This window comes from Triturus cristatus, chromosome 5_2, assembly GCF_964204655.1.
Source record: "Triturus cristatus chromosome 5_2, aTriCri1.1, whole genome shotgun sequence".
NCBI lineage: Eukaryota > Metazoa > Chordata > Amphibia > Caudata > Salamandridae > Triturus > Triturus cristatus.
In genome coordinates this window covers 405,364,413-405,390,675 of record NC_140588.1, presented here as the reverse complement: position 1 = coordinate 405,390,675, position 26,263 = coordinate 405,364,413, and the positions used below count along the sequence as shown (strand labels likewise).

Genomic DNA, 26,263 nt, shown 5'->3' with positions numbered 1-26,263 from the left:
CTTCTTACATTATTGATGTACCTAAGTTGCTTGCATAATTTTCTTCCAGTGCTATGAGGAATTTATGGGTTTCCACACCAGACTGACATTGTTTACTTGGTCTTGTTGCACAAGGGTTGTAACGCCTTATATAGTAGTGTGGTTGTCGGTCTGACAGTTTCTACAATCATCACCATAGCCCACTGGTCTTGCTGATGGAAGAGCTTAGGGCTGTTCCACCATTGGAAACATGGTCTTCCCATATCCATAAAATCAGAATCAGACCGGGAAGTACCGAGGTAAGAGGAGAGTACCACTGTCATATTCTGATGGAAGTCCTGTTACCACCCACCTCTGTATCGGACCCTTTATTTCTCAAATTTCAGTATTTGTTCTAGTCATAATGTGTTCTCACTGGACTACTATCAAGTTACCTTGGCAGAATGTCTAGTAGAAACTCTTTCTAGTAGAACTATTAGGGTAGATTCTAACAATGCAGAAATCAGGGTGGTAGCATTGAGGATGGTTTGCCCGAAATATCCAACAAACGTGCAGTGCATCGAATGAACTATACTCTGCCCTTTATTTGGTGTGGGAATAGTAATGAAACTCTTGCTCAAAATAATTCAAATTCTGTTGTGATTGCAGCAGTGGTGCAGGAGTTCTAGATTGCATCCCCCATCCTGTGCCTACAGGTTTCTTTAGCTAAGTTGAAGGACCCAGAATCCACATATAACGAATGCATTTAGAAAAGAGTGTATTATTGATGTTCTTCACTTTTACACAGTGCACCTTTTCACTGTTAATATTGTGATTTTGCTGTCTGTGGCGTGTCAAAGGTAGGATGATTCCAACCAAAGTTAACACTCTGTCTTTCACATCTAACATGGGCTTCAATTGGAATTCCACAGAGCAAATTATCAAGCCCATTATCGCCGTCTTAGCGGCAGTATTCTGCCGCTAAAGCGGCGATAATTTTATCACCTGTCTTGGTAATATGCCCCTTAGCACCTTGAGGCCTCGTCAGCACTCCCTAAATCCAAAGTGTACCAATGAAGCTGTAGCATGCCTGTTTTCTAGCAGAAGTTGTAACATACAATTGGTAGAGAATCAGTGACCACTGACTTCTCTCTGGACGCTCCAACTGATTAAATCATACTTGGTTCAACAAAAACTACGAGTGGAAATTAGTTTTGGTTTTACCATTCTACAGTTTCATCAGATCCTATGTCCATGTTATTCGTAGGCTGGAGAACCAGTTTATCTTCAATCTGTCTATCAGGCTCAAGAATTCTACCTTAAGTGACATGGACAACCCTTTTAAAACCCTAGATAGTGGCAGGCACAGGCACTGAAGAGAAATACTGGTAGACTGTTTTCATATATTGAATTTTCCACGACTTGCATTTTCACTCTGCACCATCCCTCAAGGCACGCAGATTCAAATCGCTTGGGCATTAGCACTACACACCTTACTGATCCCCCAACTAACTGCATTCTGAAAACAAAAAAACATAAATGGCGCGCCAAGACCGCGAGCGTACATGGAAGTGCACTTTTTAATAAAAATGAATCTTTTAATATAGATTTCAGTTAGAGTACAAAAGCTGTCAACACTCAATTTTATGAATACAAATCTGACTTTTTTTAAGCAACAAAAAATGTCTGAGACCTCACAATATTTTGCTATTTTACACAAACAGTTTGCGATTTCATTACTATCCCGTTCAGCATTTAAAAAAAAAAGAAAATCGGATAAGACGAAGTACGGGAATGCACAGTAGTCGTGAGCATGAAGAAGAGAAGGGATATGAGCATAGGTGTGGCTCATGATGAACAGGAATGGTTTGCTAGTGGGTAGCTCAGATGGTCAGTGCACCAGTGGCATAATCAGTGACTCGTTGAAATCTTTTGGTTTGTGTTGAGTGTAGTTCGAACCAAACAATTTGAAAAAAACAATGTGTGAGAAGATAAATATTGAAAAAGAAAATAAGTTAAAAAAAGGAATGACGATAGACTGAGAACCGGTTAGAGAATGGTAGTGGTAGGGTCAGCGTGAGGTTTTGAGTAAAAGATGGAGTTAGGTTTAGGGTATAAGTTAAAATTAAGGAAATGCTCGGAAGTGTGGGCAAGGGTGAAGGTAAGGGTAGGTTTAGGATTAAGGATGTTAAATATCTAAAAGAAACAATTCCAACTGAGGAAAGAGAATTGATCAGCAGTTGAAGCAGTAGTACCTGTGGTGTGCAGAGAACCATCCTGGCAAGATGGACTCACAGGTTCAGTCACTGGCTGCTGCAAAATGGAGACACAATTACAGTTTGGCAATAATACATCACATTATGACTTTTTGAAAAGCAGACTGGGAATCTCGTAACAATATTCTCAACTGCATAAGTGCTGCATTATAATATAATATTATAAATATTGGGGGCAAATCTCGATACTGGAGTTGAGAGAAATGTAAAACGGTGGAATGCGAATTCCTTGGGAAGGGATAGGATGGCGTGGTCAAGGCTGGGGCGTAGTGAACAGAAGAGCTGATGGCGTGAATAGTGTGTGCCTCTTCAGTTCCCATCAGAAAACGTTAAATATAGACCGTATTAGTTGCCATTAAAAGCGCCGTTGAACAGGAAACTGAGAGCTAAATTATGTGGCATATCTATCACGTCATCATACAGCTGTTAGTAAAAAGGATAGGATGTGGGTGTGAGAGTCGCGAACAGTGATCTGCAGCTTTACCTGATGTGCAGTTGGAGCACAAAACCAAGTCTGATTTCGACATCCATAGTTTCTCAAAATGTTTCAAAGTACCTCATCCGTTTTTATGAAAAAGACAGCGTTTGCTTTTACACTTTACACGATAACACTTACATGTACATTTTCTGCATTTTTGAGAGTTTAGGGACCAGAGTTTTTAACTCATATTAATTTCTGTCAGAGTTATGGTGAACTGAGGGTGTATTGTTCAAGAAGCCACCGACCCACCTCTCGAGCTTCTAATTTTAACGCCGTTTCTTGATAATATGCCCCAATGTGAGTGATAAGTAGGTTGTACTGAGTGGACACAGGCTACTGAGGCTGTAGTCGGGACTGAATGGTTAACTCTTTACATGTTGGTCACTAAATGTCAACTTTGAGGTACAGGCTTTCGTCCTTTACAATGCTGGAAAAAAATATGGCAATTTAATGGTGGCCATTCCATCCTCGCGTACTCCTGAACGGAGGAATTCACCACTGGGTATCCAATATGTCCACACATTAAATGAGGGACCTACCACCCAGGAGAGCCCTGAAAGTGTTGATGTACAATTATGGGCCAAGGCATTCCAACTTCAGCAACAAACAGAAAGACAATCAGAAACTTTGGACTCATCAGCAAGCACATGGGATGTGGAACCCCCATCCCAGAAGGCCAACGACTGGTTGAGGACATTCTCTCCGCACCTTGGCCAAGTATCTGTTTTAGTTCAATATGAAGTACACATTATGGTGACAGGTTAAGTGGAGGGAAACCTTGTAGGGCGGACAGAGTGTACTGCAGTGAGCACCAGAATGGGGAATGTATAACAAAACATCTAGAAAAGCCTCCAGTTCTTGTATTCTAAATCTTAAATTGTTTAGAAATGTGGCACAGTACATGACTTACAAATTTACACAGATATGCTTCGATGCAACCATTGCATGCAAGCTGGTGGATAGAGTAAAAACAATCGAAGAGACACTATACAACATGGGCATCCAAAAGGTTGAGGGGGATGCCGGGACTGTCCAACATATTTGTGCTTTATTTTTCCTTCATGCAACTTCAGTTCTCTGACACTCCTACTGAGCAAGCTAAGTGCAAGGGTATCTTTAGCTCATGTGGAAACGGTGCTCCCCTCTGGTGATGTGAGAAGAGAATTCATATCTGTCCTGGCACTGGTACCCGCACATGTTGCACTCATAAGGGTCGCGGAAGCCATGACAGCCCATGTGGATGGTGTACATGACATGGTCCAGGAAGAGAACTTTACAGGGTTCACACTTGTACATTCTCATGGGATCTCCGCTGCTGCTCACCACCTTGAAGGGCTCCTGAGAATTGTCACCTCCTGCCCTCACCATGTCATAGGGCCGGAGATCTTTGGCTGAAAGCCCATTCCTTGGGTGGGGAGCTATGTGGTTTGTCAGGTAAATCAGACCCCCGCGCTCCTCGTTATTACTCTCTGTGTCGGTTGAGTCTTGCAAGCTGTTGCTTGGGGAGGCATCACGCTCAGATGAAACTGATTTGGCCTTGGAAAGCAGGAGCAGGTTTTCCACCGCACCGTCGTGAGGCATATGGTTGTTCCTTGCCTGACCATCAATTTGGGGCTTTTGAAGATGGTACATGGAACTGATGACGGGGACCACATCTGAGCTTCCGGGAGGGGTTTGGACAAGGGGACGCAATGACTCGGCCCCAAGGTAGCTGATGGCATTGTTGATAGCCTGATCAATGACCTGCGTCTGCATCATCTCGCTCTCCTTCTCGTACGTTGCGCTGCCATCGAAGGGAAGGTCTGAGAACCGTTTCTCACCTGCATACAAAAATAATATTTAAGGTCAGAGACAGTTTGGTTCTATATGTAGCATTTTTAGATACACATGGAGCAAAATAATACAAAACAATCTTTGATAGCAATTTACTAGCCCTAGTGGCTATTGAAACACTGGTTATCTTACCAAAGACAGACGTGAATATGCTTGAATTCAAACTTGACCAGAGACATATTTGGAATGATTTACAGAAATAAGGATATAAGGCAAGTGATATATGTTAATGTATAGGTTGATCACTTTTTTGGGTGTTTACATTTATTCTGTACTGTAAGTGCATATGTTTATGCTACCCACATACATTGGGGACATACACATACTTTCCTAACCATTTATGAATATTTGGGCCCTCATTTCAATGTGGGGCAGAATGACTTCCGCCCGACACCGCATTGGTCATGGGACCGACCGACACCGGTTGGCAGTCCCGACCGCCTCATTAGGATGCGACCAAACACTGTTAAGTCACATTCCTCCATTTTACTATGGAATCATGCATTCCAGCCGTAAACCGGCCGAAATGCATGCTCCCATAGTAAAATGGAAGGTGCAATTCATCCCTGCACCCCGTGGCAGGCACATCAACCGGAGGCCGTGCACCAAAGGGGGCCCTGCAGAGTGCCCACAAAGACGCTTTCTGACATGGTTTCCATGTTGGACAGACCGGCACGGAAACCATGTCGACAACCGTCATTGTAATCTCAAGGACGGAAAAGCCCATCCTTGCGATTACTTGCCACATTCCAAATGGCGGACGGGCTCTCCTAGCACGTCGGAAGCCAGCTGTAATGACTGGTCGCATTCCTTTCTGACCGCCACCATCAAAATGAGGGGGTCAGAAAGGAATCCAACCGGCCCATTACAATGCAGCTCGGATTGGTCGGAGCTTTCCGAGCTGTACGGTAATCGGCACCTAGGCCCATTGCCCACACAAGATTTAGGAAAATGTGGTGACATTATGTTTTTGAAAATGGGATATTTTTAGTATTGAAAATAATTTGTATAAAATGCCATCCTTTCATACACAACACTTTAAAAGTTAGCGAGTCTGATGTACTCACTAATATTTTCTGCTCCTCTTAAATCTTGTCAATTTGGGTTAAGTTAGGGGCTGAGATAGGTGTTGTAATACACCCTTACATACTCGTGTAGTCTCAAAATGACTACTTTGTGGTAACATAATTTGCTTCAGGTTTTTTAGCCACTTCACTGACTCTCTCCTGGGGACATCCATTTTGAAATCTAAGTAAAAAATGACATAGGTCTAATGCATGCCTGCCTTGTGTACATTATGCACACTCACTCCCTCTTCTCGTGGATTGCTTTCCAGCCTTTTCAATTGTAGTAAGTTTATTTTGACAAAAACGCTGAAAAACATATGGAAAAACCCCAGGAACCAGGCAATGTATCTTTAGAACTGAAGGTAATGAGCACTAGAAGTCATTCTTTCTGAGATAGGAGGTCCCTCAGATTTAGAAGAGGGGTCTCCTTTGAAACCTCCAGAATCTCAAGAACCAGATCTCATTAGTCACCTGAACGCCACCAAAATCATTTGACAACTTGTGTTTGCTGTAACTCATAAATTCATAAATAAATGCACTCCCTTGGAGAGAATCTGGAAAACATAATTAAGGGCTGGATCTTTTCTATCCAAGATAGAAACAGACAACATTAGAAACTGCACAACATTTTTTATGTGGAAAGGTATATTCTTGGATGGCACAAGGAGTCGAAAAGAAGTTTCACCACATCACTGAGCGACAATAGCTCAAGAGTGACATATGCAAGCCCCGGGGGCTTTAACAACTGCGATTTATAAATTCTAGCGCAACGAGTAGCAGAAATAAGGATGCCCTGAGTTGGTTATCAGGACACACCTGGTCACATATGGTCATGAGTCTCTGAGGGTTAAGGAGATATAGGTTTTGATGTTATCGGAGTACATCTTCATAAGTTCGAATCAAAACCTCTGGCGTCCCATCTTTTGACGTCTTCTCTGATTAATTAAAAATCGCAGGTTTAATAAATCTATTTGTATACAGATGTACATGCCTGCCATCCCACAGTTACATTTTTGACTCTTTAATTTTTTTGTACATTTAACTTGATTTCCATCATATCTAAAAGAAAGTTTTACTTTGCGTGAGACGCCAAAATATTGAACAGTGGTGACCTGAAAAGCCAATGCGGATACCATTGCATGATTTAATTAGATGTTCTGGTGCTGTAAATACTTACTGCTGTCTCCTCTTTAACAGAAGGTCGAGAAACAAATCATGCTAACCTGGGGATCGGTCTTTGCAGAAATATTATAGACTATTGACTAGGTTGTGAACTTTTAATACCCATTTTTCAAAATATGTTTTACTTTTTTTGTGTTTGAGACGGTGTTAAAATGCACATTAACACCAACAAGCCTACTGCTAGGAAATGCTTCATCCTGTATGGCAGGAAATTTAGGGAGTAACTCTCTTTGAAAGAAAAGTGTTTGCACTTTAAGGCTAGATATCAGCAAAGATGGTCAGCAGATAAAGGCAGCCTTTAGGGAACCTCTAACAAATTCATTAAATATTTGATTATGAAGAAAGGGTTAAAAGGTTGCTCTGCAGTTACGGATAGATTTATAAATGATATATAGGCCACATGCCGAAAATGAACTTGCTTCACAGCATTTTTCAAATTGTGAGACTGTTTATGATTTTTCAACTCAAGAGCTCTCATTTTTATCCTCAGGAATTAAAGGTTAAATCTGCCCCCACAGGTTTAGAAAGGGTGTGTAAATCGCTGAATTCCTTACATCTGCCGAAATTAGGTGGAATGTTGGGAAAGTTATGTGATGGTGCAGAAATTACATGGAATGCATTTTGGGGTATCTCGGGTGAAAACTTGAACATGACGGGAGTGGTTTAAAGAGAAAATGTCTCTTGAGACACATTTTCTGCGCGAACCTGTCTTCAGTTAGACATTTGCTGTTCGAACCAGTCCACTGCAGAAAAATATTTTGCGAAATTACACACTTCTGTAATTTCTGACATTTCGCACACTTTGTTTGAGGTAAAATTGTATGACCTTAATGGAAAATTTTGCAAAGGTCTAATCAGAACCTGTAACCTTTAGATTAGACTCTAATCCCCACATTTACGTCTAAGCTTTTGCTGGGCTTTGCATCTTTGGCAGTCACTAGATTGAAGCTTCCAAGAACTAGTTCATCCTTTGACTCACTGGGGAAAAGCAGATGTGATAGTTAGGGGAGGGTGTGGGAAAAATTCTACATATCTGAGAAACACTTATGACTGCAAGCGAGGGTGCCCTGAAAGTTATGCTCGAGTACAGAGAGCCTTTCGCTCATGCACTGTTGCCCTGTTTGGTCTCCTCTTATGCCAGCAATGACTGTATCCTCCCACTGCCACTGCTTCAGGAGTGAGTCACAGCTCGCAGAAGACCACGTTTTCCACTTTGGGCTGAAGTGATGAAAAAGAAATGGAAGCTTTACCAATGTACACAAATCCAAAACAGAGCGTTTTGCTGACCAAGTAATTCCAATGTTTTAAGTCTGATCAAATAAGTTGTTAGAATTTCAATACTAGTCGAAGGCTGTTGAATGAGTAGACTTTTTAATTGTATGTATTTTTGCAAAGGGTATGGTGTTTTAAATATGAATATTCTGTGCAAAATACCTGCTAAATTCCCTTCCTTGAATGAAGAGTATTAGATCCATATCCTGGTGTATTGCTTATCTATTGGTCAGATGACTAAGGTATATTACAGAATGTGTGCATAAATAGAAGATTTGCTCTGTTTATTCTAAGGGATAAATGTCAGAACATAAATTCATTTGTGTGATCCATTTGTAGTCCTGACTATGCAGAACATCATATTTCTGTAAGATATATGGCATTTCTAGAAATCAAAGCAGCCCTGCCTCATGTGGTTGGGGTGTGTATGTGGGTGCATCTGTATGTGTGCCAACGTGTTTGTGTTTCTGTGTGTACCAGTTTCTTTGTGAGTGTATGTGGGGTGTAATGTTTGCGGCCGATCTATAGACATGGTTTGTTGGCTTGAGTTAGCATCATTTTGAATATCAAATTACCATGGTGGTGTCGTTAAAAATATGGTCCCCAATGCACTGGATGAACATTTTATTGTACTGTTACAGTGTTTCTCTTGTTAAATGCAGCAGCGGCCGACGCAGGTAAGCGGGGTCAGGCAGGGGCACTAGGTTAAATCAAATAAATAAATAAAACCTATTCCGCCGTCTGTCGACTCCTCCCCACCCCTTCCCGCTCCACCAACCCACTGCCCTTACCTGCACCTGCCGCGACTGGTTAAATGTATCTTTTCTTTCAAACCTTTACTGCTGAAACATTTACCTGGCTCCAGTGACTTGTAGAAATGTCTATGTATGTGTAACTATGTGTATGTGCTTTTGCATGCACCAGTAGATGTGCGTGCTTGTCAGTGGACGCATGTAGCAATTAATGTGTGTGTGTAAAAGTGCAGGGTGAAGCTCATTTGTATGCGAGTGCTTCCATTGTTTCACAGATGTTAAATACTCAATCCTATTGGCTTTAACCTTACTTGTTACATTTCTAATGTACTACAAAAACTGTGGGTCCTGCGTAAATATCTCCTGGTGCCATTTGTGGTTAATGACACACAGGCATATGTATCATAGGGGCAACTTGCAAAGGCAGAAGCCATGAAACGCAGCTATTTTGCCATGGGCACAGCTCATGCAATGCAGAATTGTCCTGCTTAATGCACAAGAACTGGAACAGAGAGCACAAACACATTACAAATCAGGAATACCATCTTTTAAATAGAAGTGGGTATCAAGCAGATTTCTGGATTATTGTATTGATTGAAGTTATTGAACTTGTGATAGGTAAAGCCACCACTGGAGAAAGGCAGAAAATCAACATGACTTAGAGGGTGCTCTGCACTTACGCAAGGACCCCGGGTTAGCCCTTTAGAATGCAGCATGGATGGTCTTAAGGAACCTTTGAGCTATCCATGGGGGTAGGAATGAGTAGGTAGGCACTGCCTACACTGATAACATTCTTACATTCATTCTCATTATTTTCTGAATGAGATAGAGAGTCTTTTTCTAGATTGGAGTGATGGCCAGGTATGGTGAGGGTTAGCCCTATCTACCTTTATGTGGCCTTTCCCCAAACCTTTTGCCTTCTCTCCTCCTGTTTGCCTGAAATTGTTTATGTTGGCCATAAGACTCTAAGGGGCATATTAACAATGCGGCGATAGAAAATTATCGCCGCTTTTGCGGCTGTCTTGGGCCGAAAAGCGGCGATAATTTTATCGCCTTATCAGCAAACACACGCTGTTGTGTGTTTTGCTGATTTTGCTCCCGTTTCCAGCACGCCTAACTTCGCATCGCTAATGAGATGCAAAGTAGGCGTGTCTGTGGAAAAAACATGGGTAAATATCGCGAATACAGCTTCGCGATATTTACAATGCGGGGAAGCAATTATTTTAATTGCGTTAAGTATGCCTTAATGCAGGAATAAATTCCTGAGTAAGGCATACCTATCATGGGAGGTGGATTCATGTGATACTACCACAGGGTCGTATCATCAAGCATATCACCGTTTTACATGGAACATCGCTGGAAAACCAGCGATGTTCCATGGAAAAGGGCACTATCGCTGGAATATACATCGCCATGGCGCTAAGCGTTGTTAATACAACGCTAGCCTGGCGAAATATTCCAGCGATAGAAAAAAATGCGGTATACAAGGTCAGCGATAATTATCGCTGCCTGTTGCAAATATGCCCCCAAGCACTTTACCATGGCTAACCAGTGCTAAAGTGCTTATGCTCATTCCCTAAAATATGGTCAAATTGGCTTACACCAGATTGACATATTTAATTTACTTATAAGTCCCTAGTAAATTGGTACACCATATACCTTGGGATGGTAAATTTAAATGCTATTAGTGGGCCTGGAACACTAATTGTGAGCCCACTTAAGTAGCCCTTAAAAACAAGTCTCAGGTCTGCTACTGCAGCCTGTGTGCAGTTTTGAAATGGCAGTCAGACTTGGCAAAATAAACCTCTGGCCAGGCCAAAAATGTCCTTTTTAATATGTATAAATCACCCCTAAGTAGGTCCTAAACAGCCCATACGGCAGGGTGCATCGCATTAAAAAAATTGGACATGTACTATTAAATTTCACTTGCCTTTGAAATGAAAAACTCCAAAATTCGGTTTGACTACTTTGAGGTTTACCTCTCCCACAGGACAACTTTGGGTTACCTATTGTTTTCTGTTTGGGAACAGGTAGAAATGTCATGTTTGGTGCCCAAGGAATTATAATTTAAAATCCTCTTTAATGGTTAAGTCAGATTTTTAAGTAACAATACTGAAAATGTCACTTTTAAAAAGTTAACATTTTCTTGTCTTAACAAGAGGTGGGCGATAAACCCCACTCCGCCGGTGAAGTTCGCAGAGTTTTGCCCACTCCATGTTACATTTGTAAAGCGGAGTTCTGGCAAAACTCTGCCAATCGCCGCGTGGTGGACATTTTTTGTGCTCTTTTCTTCAATATTAAGTTTGTGAGCACGAGTGAAAATCTATGTACCCTAGCGTGATTTCCAGGTGTTAAAATGCCACCCAGCTGCCACTTGAGTAGAAAGAACCAGCGCCCTCTGGTGCACTGCAAGGTGCCGTCGTGCTGCTTTTACAGCGCGGGACAAGCTCCTGGTGCTAAAAATCAGCGTGATGTGCCGAATTCCGCCTGCTCAAAGAACTCTGTGGAAGCTCATGGAGTTTTTATGTAACTCTGTGGATTTCCGCAGAGTAAAACTCCGCGTGTTCTGTCCATCCCTAGTCCTAACCATTTGGTGCCTGCAGCCTGCACCAAGGATCACATGACCCATGGTGTGGTTGGCAGTTGATCTTTGTGTATTCCTCCCAGACAGTAACACAAAGGCGAACTCAGGGTTGGTAGGAACGGCCATCCTGGCAGGATGGGAGGGGCACAGCTGTGCACAACCCAACTTACATTTCAATGAAAATTGTGGAGCCCTTTTCAGTTGCAGCTTGCAGCATCGTCCCACTGGATATTTTTGACTTTCTAATTTAAGCTAAACTTTTATCAAAACAATCTTTTGAGATATACATATTTCTCAAATAAGTGTGCATGAAACATATGGGCAATAATACACTGAACATTCGTGCAGAGAGGTCTGCGTTCTGACTTCTGAATTCCACTACTGTTCAGACACTGACAACTTAGTGCCAATACAATATGCCAAACTGCAATTGATAAAATTAGATGAACAGCTGAACAACCAAAGGAGGGAGAAATTGATGGTGGGGCACAAACTCTACCTGTGGGTGGCTCCAAGAAGAGACAAAATGAGCTGCATTCAGCCACTCAGCGTTTGGGCTCTGGTGGAGCAAGTCTTACATGAAAGCTCTCTATGACATTTTCCATCACTTTACATTTTGCCATATTATGACAACCACGTAGCGAGGCCATAACACCACATTACAAAGGTTGGCATAGTAGTCCTGAGACTAGACAATAAACAGTATGCAGAGGCACAAATGTTAAATGAAGAAACTCAGTTTGGGCAAGAACTAGGCCTTAAACATTCTGAGAGTCCTAAAAACATATACTTGTATATCTTTGGAACAGCTTAGCATCACACTCAATCCTTTGTTTTAAGCCATATGATAATGGTTACCTTTTCGTCCCATGCAAAAATAATTAAGAATATTAGCACCTAATTTGTGTGCCATATAAGAGTCATTTCCACCTGTAAACTAGCTTTTGTTTAATGACGAGTGGATAGTCCTTTATTCATACATTACTCTGAAGCTCACTTCTAGTAGCAGTGATTTACCAGTCTAGAACTTGGGGGGATATCAGCAACAACTTGCGATAATTATCGCAAAACGCACTTAGCGCGTTTGTTTTTATCGCCGCCTATCGCTGGATATTTTCGCGGAGATAACACGCTATTAGCAACGTTTATCACCACTGTGATAAAATATCCAGCGATAGCGGCGAAATGCCTGAATATCGCTGTAAATCCAGCGATATTCACGCATTAACGCCATGGTGGACTTAGCCTGACAATCCACTTCCCATTGAAGAAACAGATAAGTCATGTTTTAAGCAGGTGTTAAATACTAGCTATAATCGCGCTTAGCACGACATTTTTTATCGGTTCGCCTGCATTGCTAATAGGGGGAAGTTGTGTCAGCGACTGTTTTCAGTCGCTTTTAGTTGTGAACGCCTACCTTGCATGTCATTAACGATAATTATCGCTGGCATGCAAGGCGATAGGAAAACCGTCTACTATCGCCAGAAAGCTGTCGCTAACACCTGTTAGCGACAGCTTGCTGATAGGGCGATAAAAAATCACTGCTTTAGCGGCAAAAAGTGCCGCTAAAGCGGCGATAAAGGCCTTATAACATGCCCCTTGATTCATAAAACAAAGAACCTTGAGTAACCTATAGAAAGCACAAGCCCATTCAACCCAATTCAAGTGTTGCTCGAAAGGCTCAGCCCACCTATCACCAGCTCACAAATCACTCCATTGGTTGACCGTCAGACTAAGGATTGGTTTAAGAACGGTCTGCCTAGCACATTAAGCTTCACATGGCTCTGATCCAAGATACCTCTCCAACTAACCTGATGCCTAAAATCAGCCTCCCACAACTGCCTAACAGTGCTCTCTTCAAGATTAAAATCGTTTAGGGAAAGTGTATTCATTGAGCAATATCACCAAAATCAGATATTCCTGAAAGCAACTCAAGACCCACCTGTCCCTACAGGCATTTGTATCCTAAAGGATCTCCCACTCCTTTAGTTTTCACCTCCATTCATTTGCTCTTAAATGACTTTCCACGCCATTTGTCTCTTTCACGACCTCCGTGATGTACCCCTACACTGTAAAGGTCTCTAGAGAGCTGCACACATGATATCAAGCCTCAAACAAAGAAAATAATGTATAAGACTATAATCCAACTTTAGGGGGAGAGGAGTTGGCCTAACGGCTAGGGCGCTCGACCTCGGACCTGGGGAACTGGGTCCGAGTCTCGGTAATGACGCTAAACATCCTGTGATTCTGGGCAAATCACTTAATATCCCCATGCCGAACAAACAAACAAAAAATGAATGTCCTCATGTAACATAACTGGTGCTATGTAAAGCGCTCTGATACCTGATTGGATTCGGGTCAAGTTTGCGCTATATAAAACGCTGCAAAAAAAAAAAGAAGAAACTGCCTGAGGAGGCACACCAAACACGTTATCTTTAAAAAAAAAAAAAAGAAAAGGTAATATCTAAGGCTTAGTCATGTTCACTACTGTTGGGAAGAAAACCCCAGAAGAATTAGGGGTAATGGAGAGTGGTACCGCATGTGTAAATATTTCCTCCTTTATCATGCAAAAAGTCTGCAAAGTAGTATACACTTGTCAACGGTGACTGATATTATTCAAGCCTATACACATTAAATAATGTGAATAGAGCATTTTTCCTATTTAAAGAAAAAAGATAAAAAACCTTACACACGTGAAGCCCTTTGGCTTCACGTACAGTACATCCTACTAAAGTTCTGTTCTGACAAATAAATGTTGAGAATGGGTTCTCTAATCTCTACAAGCAAGACATATATATAGGACAGCTGGTAGAGACAATTGTTTGCAAAAGACCAAAGTCTACATGTGTGGGACTGGCTCAACCTGTAAAGGGCACCTTTTGTTAAAACAAAGAAACATCTCATCAAAGCCTCCATCCTTGAAGTCAATTTCCGTCCTCCATGTTTTTGTTCAATTCTATACTACCCTCCACTCTCCCATACCTTCTCAGGCACAAATGAGAGAATTGCAAACTAACTTTCCAGTAAAAGAACATGGTAGCATCTTGAAATATAAATATAAATAGGCCTGGCATTTATTCATAAAAACCTAAGAACAAATAATACAGCTTGACTGGAATATTTCTCAATCAACGAAAAATAACTTTCAATTATAAATGCAGTTCGCTGAGCAAACACATTAAATAAACTTCTCTCTTTTCCATTCATCAGCTCAGGAGAGCAGGCAAATTATAAAGCAAAAGATAACAACACCTGCAAGGCATGTGTTAAGAGGCAGTAAACTCTTACCAACAAATTTCTGAGGCATAGAGCTCTTACGTTTGGCGACGTTGATGGCTAGTCTATCCAACACAAGGGATCTCTCTGACCCTATCTTGCACAGGTCTTCTGGCATCTCGCTGGGATTAGATTCCTCTTTTACTACTGAAATCAAATCAAATCAGAGAGGTTATTCACACACCTGTGGATCTATAACACCTTTCATAAAATCCAAAGTCCTTAGCTCACAATTAGAACAGAATGGCGGAACACAGGTAAAGAGGTGATCAGAGTTTTTCCATCTCCTATTGGCCAAATCTATCAATAATTAAATGTTCCTTCACGACACCTGGAGGGGGTAGCGGTCTAAAAGTAATTCTTTACATCATAAATGCATACTCCAACTGAGAGTTCTTTATGCATCTAAACAATACAAGAACCATGACCAGCAACACCTAAGGGTTGAAAAGGCAGCCGCTGAGCACTTCACGGTTCTGCACAATGGAGAATAGACAGAGAGAAGACAGAGAATAGTTGTTTCAGGGGAGACGTTTTTGGGTTATGCTTCTACGTTTCGCACAAAGAATGACATCCAAAAACTAATCTAGATGCGAGCATGAAGCTTCATGATATTATTTAGCACTTACAAGATCTACAAGAAAAAAGTTATAAAGTCAAAAAAGTCAAAAAATAAAACCAGTAATAATCTATTTAAGCCATTGGGTGGGGATGTTCAGTTATTAACTCCAATGGGGTGATATTTTTAAGAAACTGGGTATGTCGGATTTCATTCGCCCATTACAAGCTCTGATTCCGAACTTTAGGGTGAGGGCTGTAATTTGTAGTGCTAGTGGGGTCCAAGCCTTCGGAGATGGAGCTTCCACTAAAGGCACTGCCCATCTGGCCTCTTCTTTCGATGATAACCCGTCCAGGAGGCCAGGGAGTGGCTCAAAATGAGAATTAAAATCCCCTCCCACTACATAGAATGAATCACTCGATAGGTCAGATATAAAGTTGGAGAGTTCATCTATGGTCGGTGATTCCTTTGCAATTCCCGTTGGCCTAGAATAAATGTTGATAAACACAAGTTTAGCTTGGTTGGGCCATGATAATGAAACCGCAAGGATATCTTCAGAGTTAGCCGACAACCGCGTTGCCACACAGCCCAGATGAGAGGCGACCCAGGTCGTAAGCCCTCCTGACGGACGACCTTTGCCTTCCCACCTCGCTGGAATGAAGAATGACATGTAGCCTTGGTGACCATAGTCCTCTCTGGCCCAGGTTTCCTGGAACATACATACGTCTCCAGTCTCGATATAATTTGCCCAGTCCGGGTCACCCAGTTTATTAGCCAATCCAGCAACATTCCAGCAAATTAGCCTCAGATGTTCAGGGGTATTAGTTGCCGTGCCAGAGGGGTTAGAGGAGATGGTTCCAGACTCTACTGCTATCGGGAATTCTGACGCATTACCAACAGTAGGGACCGATGGTTCGGAAAGTCCACTGGAGCCGTTCTCCACAGGTGTTGGCTCATTCAATATTCCAGAGGCATTGTCAACATTGTGGGCAGATAGATCAAAAAGTCTGCTGGTGCCATCATCCAGGAACTCTGGATCGTTCAGTGGACCAAGGGTTTTACCAACAATCGGGGTGGATGGCTTGGAAAGACTACAGGAGCCGCAATCTTGGATCATTGGCGTGTAAGCGGAAAGTCAATCAACCCCATCCAAACCATTCAAACAATTGAAACGGTTGAAATGAAAATAGGGTGTGTCCTGCAGTTGAAGATTTGGGCGTTGTACATAGTCCTTATGTCTGCTTCTATGTTCCACCCTTATCCACTCATCATGCAATGGAGCATGGTGCATGCGGATAGGGGGGAAAAAGAAGGATACTGGAAGGGTCTGAATAGTGGAATCCAGTGATCTATTTATTCCTTCACAGATATGCAGAACAGTGCCCGGATCTTTAAAAGTTACCAAGATGCAATCCCCTATTATTGTTTTTCTGGTCTTCCCTAACCAAGGGACCCTTCTAACCATAATAATCTCATTATTAAAATGGGATGGTAGGGGTCAGTTCAAATTTAGCCATTTAATGACCTTTTTCTTTAGGGATTGGTAGGCTTCATTTTCCCCTGATCTTAGATGGGGGGCACCTGCTAGGACCACCGTTAGACTATTAGCTTCTGGCGGCAGATCTGGTCTCCGTGGTCTTGGGGCTTGCCGGCCCGGGGAGAATAGAGGGGCGCTGCCGGCTTCTTGGTGGCCGCCATTAATCCTTGTCTGGAAACTTTGAGGGGCAGAGTCTATTGGTTGTAAAGGCCTATGGGTTGAGTTACTGCGCGGTGCCTGGACTGAAATAGCCATTAATGGCTGCAGGGGGGGGCAGTAGGCACGCTCTGAGGGGGGACTTTGTTGGCACCCTGTGGGACTCCTATTTTAGGAGGGTTTCCTGCGGGGAGATGAGGTCCCATATATGCTTACTAACTAAGGTGTTCAAGGTAGTAAGTGATGTCTCTAGTAGAGTGAGCCTAATCTCCACTTTTTTCAGGCTATCGCTAATGGGCTGCAGAAGGGAACAAAGTAGGAATTCTATACTCCCTATAGATGTGAGGGGGGGATTTATATTAGATGTATTGGCCACTGGGTCGTTATTAGTAGCAGCTATATTGGTGCTGGGGGCCTTGGAGGGAAGAGCAATAGGCACAGTCTCATTGTCCCTCCCAGATTGTAGTGCGTTTGTATGTTTTTTGCCAAAATCTAGATGTAATGGTTTGGCTTTCCCCCTCCCCCCCATTGACTTCCTACTACGTTTGCTTGGTGGAGGCCTATGCAGCTCCACCACAACACTTTGTTTTGGCTTACTTTTCTTAATTGCATGCAAAGGGGGAGTTTGGGTGACCAAATTAACGGGGGTAACACATGTCGTGGGAGGAGTTGTGTCTATGAACTTTTCCGGGAGCAACCCAGGGGAACTAGAAATTTCCCGAAATAAGAGGGGGAAGTCCTCAAGAGTCAGAGGATTTAAGCTATTGGGGGGCGTACCTTCCTCTTGAGAAATAGGATACGGGATGATCTCTGTCAAGGGTCTGCTCTTCATGGATTCAATGGAGCGCCGCCGCTCCGCCCTGCGTCTCTCCAGAGAATTTTCTTTGCCTGCGTCTCCTTTGGCAGATTTGAAGTATTTGTCCAGTGTCCCTGTGTTGCTGCCCCCCTCCCTTAATGGAGTTTCACGTGGTCCTGGCGAGGGCGTCACCTTAGTCAGATTTGGAAGTAAAAGGTAAGGGATATGGCCCAGCCCGGCCTCCTTTGGCCCCGGACGGCCACAGACGGCCCGCCCTTTGCCCGGGCTTCGCCCGGGCGCTGCCCGCGCTCGTCCCGCGCCACGGGGTGCTCTGCAGGCTTAAGTGCAGCCCAGGCGCAACGATGACCTCGGCAGTGTGCGCCCGGGGCAAAGGCCGCTGGGGGTTGTAGTTTCCTGGAGCCGTTTCCCTCACGGCAATGGTGACAGCAGTAGCAGCGGAAAGATAAGCGGGTAAACCTGAGGACCGAGCCGTTCCCCTCACGGCAAGCTCAGAAGCAGAGACCCGTCACCAGGTCAGTAGCGCGTCCCGCGCCGCGGGGTGCTCTGCAGGCTTAAGTGCAGCCCGGGCGCAACGATGACCTCGGCAGTGTGCGCCCGGGGCAAAGGCCGCTGGGGGTTGTAGTTTCCTGGAGCCGTTTCCCTCATGGCAATGGTGACAGCAGTAGCAGCGGAAAGATAAGCGGGTAAACCTGAGGACCGAGCCGTTCCCCTCACGGCAAGCTCAGAAGCAGAGACCCGTCACCAGGTCAGTAGCGCGTCCCGCGCCGCAGGGTGCTCTGCAGGCTTAAGTGCAGCCCGGGCGCAACGATGACCTCGGCAGTGTGCGCCCGGGGCAAAGGCCGCTGGGGGTTGTAGTTTCCTGGAGCCGTTTCCCTCACGGCAATGGTGACAGCAGTAGCAGCGGAAAGATAAGCGGGTAAACCTGAGGACCGAGCCGTTCCCCTCACGGCAAGCTCAGAAGCAGAGACCCGTCACCAGATCAGTAGCGCGTCCCGCGCCGCGGGGTGCTCTGCAGGCTTAAGTGCAGCCCGGGCGCAACGATGACCTCGGCAGTGTGCGCCCGGGGCAAAGGCCGCTGGGGGTTGTAGTTTCCTGGAGCCGTTTCCCTCACGGCAATGGTGACAGCAGTAGCAGCGGAAAGATAAGCGGGTAAACCTGAGGACCGAGCCGTTCCCCTCACGGCAAGCTCAGAAGCAGAGACCCGTCACCAGGTCAGTAGCGCGTTAAGAAACAATATTTAGGACACAATATTTTTGTCGGACAATATTTAGGCCTCACTATTCGGGTACCATAACGCAGCAGCATCTGAAAATTAATTTATCATACTTCTTTGTGTTTTTTAACTAAGAGTATTCATTAAGAACAAATGCATCCACCATTTAACACTTTTATCAAAGCGCATCATATGTATCTCATTAGTGACTGATCTTCCCAAATAAAGTGGAAAACTACAGCTGGAATTTTTCATTGGGAAAAAAAGGCAACTATGAGAAGAAGTGACTCAGAGAGGCTGCTTTTGAGAGAATGGTCATTGATCAAAATAACTTGGTGCAAGACCTGTTGTTGCAAGATAGCTCTGTTTCAAAGAAACACCACCAACCTCAAGAGTTTTGCAGTTTCAATAAAAATAAAAATCAATCTCCTTCATTACTCAGTCCTCCACAAGTAGAACACTGCCTACTTAAAATAATGCCACAAGGCAAAAAGACACACAAAGCAAACAACGGCTTAGTAAGAGCTATACAGAACATAACAATACCGTGGAAAGTAACTGTCAGAATCTGTCCCTTCAAGCATTGGGAATCACTTCAAAGTGACTTTTACTGAAAGATTAGTTTGAGGTGGACAGATAAAACAAGAACTCAGGAGAAAGACATGTTGGTTCAGCGGAATTACTATTTCCGTCCAATCCTCTTTCGGACTCTTTAAAAATCCATCCATAGGCTCTTTTTGCCTTTCCATCATCATGCAGGTCACATGAGAATTGCAGTGGGTTTCTACCATTTATGGGTAATTATGACTTCAAAGGTAATCTATTTTGTTAGAAAATTCGATCACAACGCAGCGAACCAAAAATGTGAGAGACCCATCCATTTAAAAAACAACATCCTAAAAGTTATTGACTTCCCAGTCAAATGAACAAAGAGGACAGCCATCTTCTCGATGTCACGATGTATTGAAATTAAAAGCCGCACAGCAAAGTAGAAACACATCTCATCTGACACATAGTAGACCGCGTGACTCACACGAGGAACTGTCTTCTTCCACATCCAGGATTCTCAGCGACCATGACTACTCAGAGATGCAGTTATCTTCAAACACCTTTGTGCTGGATATATACAACGGCCCAGATCCTGACTGGATTTTTTGTTGCATTTTTATATAGCTCGAACTCGACCCGAAGGTATTGGAACGCTTTACATGAGCACCGTATTTACATTACACATTCAGGCACGGGGAGATGAAGTGATTTCCCCAGAATCACAGGATGTGGACGCGACCCCGAGGCTCGAACCCTGGTTTCCAGCACCAAAGTCGGCAGCGCAGCCGACGGACCAGATCCTCTCTCCTGGATGAAATTGCACTACAATTATTGAAGATATGTCTGAATGTATCATTTCAACTCCCACTGCAGTCATGGGACAGCCTGACCATTGCTAGGTTTGTATGATGTCTGGTGGCCTATCCATTTGTTCTTAGCTGTTAGATAGTCTTTCATGCCCCTGATTATAAATTACTAACATAACGTTTTGCATTAAAAAAAAGATTCTAGGATCTCGTAACATTACAATCCAACCAATAGGGAAGGGGTTTAGAACATTTCTAGTCAAACATGAAGATTTGGCAAGCAGTAAAAAAGAACAGTGCCAATATGTGTGGGGCGTATATGATGCTAAGCGTAAGCACTCATGTTGGTGCAGATGATTGCGGATACTACATCAAGAGTACAATTGTGCTCATGGTGCAAAAAGTGCACACCATAATACTATAGATGTGGGATAAAGAAATTCCTTCATATCAAAATGTTAAGTCAATTACACATAAGTGTTTATTATTCCATCTTTGAGTTTATTGGCACGGGCATATCTAAATATTTCATGCCACTCATGGACCTTCATCCTTCAGCAACTCCTCAGGCAGACGCTCCATATCTTCAGCCTATGCCCTCATATCGAGACTTTAGAAATCGCTTTTTTTTTCTTTGCATATGGCAATTTCTTCTTGCCTTCTTAATCCCAAAGCATTTAAGGAACTGAAGAGTGGATAATGGGTTTCATTGCTCTATTCGAAGTAGTTGCAATTGGTTCACCTCCCCCCCTCAGGGGCATCTCGCTTGCAGTGGGGCATTGTGGCCTGTAAAAGTGATTGGTCTAGGCATGGTTCGGATATTGGTGTTTGTTGTACTGTCATTGTAAACAAGTGGGAATACACAATGTTAAACTCAGAAGCTGCACTTATAACAAGGACCAAGGGTCCCTTACTTAACATCCAAGCATTTTAATTACGTCTTTGTTGGCACTGACGATTCTCCGGTGCATTATAGTGCACAGTACCACCTTATAAACACAGTGCATTGAGAAGCAGGTCGCACAGAAAGCCTTGAAATTACATACGCCTTTAAATTCGAAATCTATTTTCAAGCAGGTAGGTTTCAATAACCCCTAGGGCAGACTGTCATGCGCAGTAGCGTAGCAAGGATGTAATAGGCCCCTGGGCACCGAAAATGGCCCCTATGACTGTCGTTCAGGTAGTATAATATAGCAGCTGTCAGGGTTCAATGGGCCCCTCAGATATCTGGCTATAAGTGCCACTGCACCTGCTGCACCAATGTTTGCCCCGCCCCTGTGTGATGCCTAGAACGGGCACCTCTGTGAATGTCAGCTGTGATAAGTACATGTAACGGGCAGTGTTTGCTTGCGTATAAGGAGGGGAGGTTTAGGAGCTTGTGCAGCACATAAGGCATACGAAACTCCTTTTCGTATTCTTTACTGACACAAATCGGGAGGATTGTGATCACACTGAAGGGAGATGCCCTAAACCCAGTCCTTGATTTGAGCCGGTGCTTTCCGGTGCTTGGCACTGGCACTTAATTGTCAGCACCGGGGCTTGTGACAGTCTGACACAAGGTGGCGCTAGCTGGCTATTTTAGAGATGACTCCAACAACAGTTAATTTTTAACTCAATATACATTAAAAATGAATACTACCTGCCACCCAAGCCATTCTCATAGCTTTGGGGGCCTGAAATAATACGAATTGTCGCGCTTGTAGGATTGTGACTGTTAGTACTTGTGTTGTTACTATCATTGGCAGCATAGCAGGGGGAATATGGGGTACAAGCTGCAGTGGCCTCTTGACGACAGCCCCGGCACTAATTCTTTTGCAAATTAAGCACTGCCTAAACACTCTGCCACAACCTGTTGTGCAGCATGGTCATGCCACTGATTATGGCCAGTGACTCTGCATCACTGCCAAAGGCCATTTTGTAAATGTTGAGCGCACCATAGTCAATGTGTGAATAATTGCTTTATATAACGCTTCACAATGGTCTAATGGTGTTTGTGAGTCATTACTTAATTTGTAATAAAATAAGTGCCAGAGCCCTTGTCCTGAGGCCACTAGAGCTTGATCCATCCAGTTCCCCTACCAGGGACAGTACTTACCTAACTACTAACCGTAAAAATCCTGCAAGTGTGACAATACAGACTGTTCCAGGTTCCAAAGCCATAAGAATGGCTTGGGTGGCAACTATTAGTCGTTTTTAATGTATATTGGATTATTAAATAACTGTTGTTCTGCTTATGTCTAAATTACACAGACACTGCCACCATGTGGCAGACTGTCATAGGTGCTGGTATTCACAATAAAGTGCTGGTGCCGAGCACAAGAAACCACTGGCACAAATTAAGCACTGTTGTAACTTGGAAGGATGGAAAGCTGGGCCTGCCTCTCTTAATTCAAATCCATGACTTATGCCCACCACAGCTACCATGGCAACTGTCTAAATCATTGAGCGAGCATGCTTAGCAAAGATGGTCCGAATTTCTTTATCTGTTACAGATGGCATTTTAAGATGGCTCATGGCAGTGCTTCCCAAACTGTGGGTCGAACCACTGGTGGTTCCCCAGCTACATTTCGATAGGTTGCAAAAGTGACGCTGTATTTATCTTGTCACGTTTGCTGAGCTTAACCCCTTGTGTGCCCTTGACGGAACCACGCCGTCATGAGCCACGGTCGGCGTGTGCTCATGACGGCGTGGTTCCGTCATGGAGCGGCCGCTCCTCCCACGCGGCTCGAATTCCCCGCCTGTGCGGGCGAATTAGAGAGTGGGCGGAGTCGTGACGTAACCACGCCGTCATGAGCACAGCTCGCCCGTGACTCATGACTGCGCGGTTCCGTCATGAGCACCGCGCCACCGTGCTGCCCCCAAACCCCCCCAGCGCTGCGGCGGAATTCGCGCCGCAGCGAAGGTGTTAAAAGACAGAGGTCACATGTCAGGCTATGTCTTCCTTTTTTAACCATGGGGACTGGTGTTTACAAACTCCTCTCACTTTGCAGTCAGAAAAATAAAAGTAAAGTGCATTATATGACAAGGTACAGGTGTGTGAAAGGAAAGGCTCTAGGATGTTATTTTTTGGAACACACAACAAGATATAAATACTTGTAAATGAACTGTACACATTCAGCGGTTGGGTAAGCAAAAATGTAGTGCCTTTTTTATGTCATTCTGACCGGTGCTGAAAACAAAGATTTTAATAAGATCAAAACAAGTCAAGACACTTTACCTGTTGGTGCACAAATGTTAAATATTCACTGAAACCGATAACCACACACTAGCATTTGTGTTCAATATAGTTTTATCAGCCGAACTGTATGCCTGTGCAAATTTACTGCCCAATTCAATGGAAAAGGTGTTGTCTCTAAATGACATTGTGCTAACACACAATGCTTTAGTTACAATAAAAAATGCCCCCCCTCATGTCAATGAAAGCTCAGTGGGTTGCAAAAGATTAGTTCTAAAAAACGGGAACCACTGGCTTATGATGTTATGGTACCTGCAACACATAAAAGGTGATTGGAGGGATCCTTACAATTTGTCTAACCACTGGCAATCGCTCGGGGTAGCATTCCAAGCCATTGCTCTTTTGCAGACCATGCCACCTCAGTTTGGAACCCGCCAAATGCAAATCAGTCTTGACCCTGTTCCTCATGGGAACAGTACAGCCCGAATTGCTGGGCCTGATCCTCCATGAACCAGAACACAAACAACTCAGGGCTGGTTTCACCCTAGTTATGGGCTCATCAGCCAGATACAGTTGTTGTTTCAAACATTAGGTCATGGTACTATAAAGTTTGGGAACCACTGGCTTATAATGTTAACGGTACCTGCTACAGGGATCTCATCCATCAATTTCCAGGTTAAAACATTGGTAGGACAGATTAGGTGGTTAATGCACTCCTGACAGTGTTATTTGATCATCATAAGTTTGAAATGTCATAAAATAGCTTGGGTAATATTGTGCCTAATGGAGAGCACTACATGTGACTTGCAGCGTATTTGTTTGTACGGTATTAAGATAACTCAGTTTGGATTAATGTGTGTTTATTGCATATCTCTTGCTGTAACCTGCTAGTCAACTACTTCAATCCTGGTATTATAACTCTGTGTGTTATGCCCTTGCTGCAAATATATTTGAGTCCTTTCTGGTTATAACTTCATTTAAAAAAATTTAGGCTGAGAAAATGTGTAAGATTGAGATGAGTAGTAACAATCAACCAATACTTAAGGGTCAATTAATGGCCAAAACAATTTAGTTTGTTCTGTATATCATAAAGAAGGTTAATTGCCAGTGCAATTACACACATTCACACAAAGTGGCTTACAAATCCTAGACAAATACAGCTCCTAAGAAAGTTAAATTAATGTCTCAATATAGCTATTGAATAATATTTGAAGTGGCATGGAGACAGAAATTTGGTTTCAAATGTGAGACTGGAGTCAAGTTTTAACCTTATCTAAACTAGGCCTGGGCTAAATTTCCGTTCCGCTTGCGGAAATTGCGATAATTTGACATTTTCGCGTTCCGCGGAGAGCGCGAAAATGTCAAAATTTCCGCATTCCGCAGCTTAGCGATAATTTGTTTCTTGCTCGCGCTGTAAAATAATACATTCTGGCGCGCGTGCGATCGCCTTACCTGAATCCCCGCGTTCGCCGACAAGTTTTCCCGATCCGGTCGCAATCTCTATGACATGTTGGATTATTGGTAGCCATTTGCGCTGTCTCGCGACAGTTCGCGCCCGCAGTAATGTCATTGGTCGCGCGATCACGTCTTTCTTCTCGCGATCATGCACCGCGAGAAGAGTGAAAACAAGATGGCCGCGCCCGCGAGCAACCGCATGGGTAAGTTGGCGAGCCGCGACCACACAGAAAATAACGCGAACGGGCGGGATAAAAACTTCCGCATCCTCGTGATATTTCCGCGTGTTTGCGGAGATTTTTAACATTTTCGCGATAATTTGCGAAAGTCACTTTCGCAAATTCCGCCCACCCCTAATCTAAACTGGACTCACATTGATACCTAACTGGACTGACACAGAAAATGCAACAAATGAGGCATTTGAAGTTAGACGGGCCCTGTAGTGAGGAAACAGAGGGGCAGATTTACAAGGAACTGACGCATCTGCATAGATGCGTCAGTTTCCTTGCACCAGCAATAAATGTCCTTGCGCCACCATGGATGCGCTGTATTTACAATACAGTGCTCCATGGTGCAAGGATTAGCAGATGTATCAGAAATTCTGATGCATCTGTTGTCCCAAAAGTCACGCATTGCTGAAGTTGTGTCGCAAGCATGACACAACTCCAGCAATGTATTTTGAGGCCAATACTTACTGTACTGTGTCACTCCTCACGCCTGCTTGAAGCAGGCGTAAGGTTTTGGCGCAGTGGCATCCTAAAAGTGGCTCAGTGAAATCTTGTAGATTTCACTGCGTCACTTTTACGAGGCCTTCCTGCGGAGGAATGCCCACCCTGCATACATTATACCTGATGCAGGTATAATGTGCAGCAGAGCTTTACAATGTGACACATCTCCCTAGATGCGTCACATTGTAAATAGGCCGCATTGTTTACGCCACCATTGCGTCAAAAAAAGTGACGCAATGGCCACGCAAGGGGCTTGTAAATCTACCCCAGAGAGTCTCCAAATCACCCACAAGCTGGCTACAGTGGTACATGCACTGGATGTGTGTAGCCGCAACTGCCTGAGATACACTGTGTCAGCTCACAACTCCTGTTCACAAAAGGACGATTTGACAGAACAGACGTTATCTGTGTGTACTGAGGGAAGACAACCTCTTGTTGTAGGATAGTGTAATGCTGCCTTAACTTGTTAGTTCTGGTTGGTAAAGGGGTGTGCCTCCTTTTGACCCCACTGCATTTTAGATTGTTGCACATGAAAAGTGTTTGTGAGAGGTATTAGTCCAAGAGAGCTTTATTGTGATTAGACATAG

The 26,263-nt window shown here is 43.6% G+C and overlaps 1 protein-coding gene across 17 annotated transcripts in view; it reads right to left on the bottom strand.

The window, feature by feature from the left end:
* Positions 1–1,535: 1,535 nt before the first annotated feature.
* IKZF1 (IKAROS family zinc finger 1) overlaps positions 1,536–26,263 on the bottom strand; it is a 262,341-nt gene continuing 237,613 nt past the window's right edge. For 6 of the 17 annotated variants that reach the window (XM_085607276.1, XM_085607283.1, XM_085607290.1 and 3 more), the window contains 2 exons: positions 14,694–14,828; positions 1,536–4,535 (listed from right to left, as the gene is read on the bottom strand). In XM_085607276.1, the coding sequence (XP_085463402.1) occupies positions 3,832–4,535; positions 14,694–14,828 (839 nt within the window). In that variant the 3' untranslated portion in view covers positions 1,536–3,831. The remainder of the gene's footprint in view (positions 4,536–14,693; positions 14,829–26,263) is intronic. The other 11 variants (XM_085607278.1, XM_085607291.1, XM_085607285.1 and 8 more) reach the window with 4 other exon arrangements.